Source organism: Perkinsus marinus (genome assembly GCF_000006405.1).
Source record: "Perkinsus marinus ATCC 50983 genomic scaffold scf_1104296928244, whole genome shotgun sequence".
NCBI classification, from domain to species: Eukaryota; Perkinsozoa; order Perkinsida; family Perkinsidae; genus Perkinsus; species Perkinsus marinus.
Genome location: NW_003216885.1, coordinates 1 through 931, shown reverse-complemented (window position 1 = coordinate 931; position 931 = coordinate 1). Strand labels below are relative to the sequence as shown.

Here is a 931-nt window from a genome sequence, read left to right as displayed (position 1 = left end):
ACGAGAACCGAGAGAAGAAGTGCTCACCGGGGGTCCAGCGAGAGGAGAACTTGAAGTAAAGAGTCTAGATAGTTGTCCGCTCCTCTTAGCGTTTGTCAGCCTCTCGCCCTGACCGAAATCCTCCTTGGCCTCATCACGGCTGAGACTAACATCGATTTTCAATGGCGTCCGCGCGTTGCGAGTTGACGACGAACCCATCGTGACTGACGGTCTTCGAAGAAAAATTTTTTCAACGTCACAGAGGAATTGTTGCTGCGGTCCTAATATCGACCCCGGCCGGCAAATTCTATTCCAACCAATCCAAGCCCTGGCCGGGAAACCATAATGTTTCATCGCATAAATACCAATAAGACACCCAGTTCTACCAAGACCAGCTTTACAATGCACAGCAATAGCGTTGGGCGCATTTTCACAGAGGGACAGAAAAGCGCTAATTATTTGATTGGACGGACAACTACCATCAGGAAAATACAAATCAACATGGGCGAACCCAGCGTTGGTAAATCTCCTACTATCGTAACACTTCTTGTTCAGACGAACCACCAGAGATACACCAAATTCCTTGAAAACATCATAGTAGTCCTCGGGCATCAGGGTGAAGTAACCATTCGGATCTAGTCGCTCAGAATGGGGGCCAGCGAAGGCAAGAAACTTTCTTGGAATGATCCAGTTCAGATCACCATTATCGATCTTCTCGTAGTAATGATAATGATACTTGTCGAAGGTAGCCGGGTCATACCAGCCAAGGCACCATGCTCTGTGTAATCCTTCTAAACAGTCGACAATCTGACAAACACCGACCAAGTGAGAACTCATACTTCTACCTCATGCATCGTGTTCTACACAGAATTAAACACCACGTTCCTCGGCGCAAGACTATCGATTCACATGAGGTTCTTCAGTAGCGACTTACCATACACTTATAGGAGCA

At 47.0% G+C, this 931-nt stretch overlaps 1 protein-coding gene across 1 annotated transcript; it reads right to left on the bottom strand.

Annotated features, from left to right (window-relative positions):
• Positions 1–512: 512 nt before the first annotated feature.
• On the bottom strand, positions 513–786 carry Pmar_PMAR026231 (dual specificity protein phosphatase cdc-14, putative; the record flags this gene model as incomplete). The annotated part of the gene is made up of 1 exon (XM_002788375.1): positions 513–786. A coding segment is annotated over one exon (274 nt), but the record flags the coding sequence as incomplete, so codon positions are not given.
• Positions 787–931: the final 145 nt, after the last annotated feature.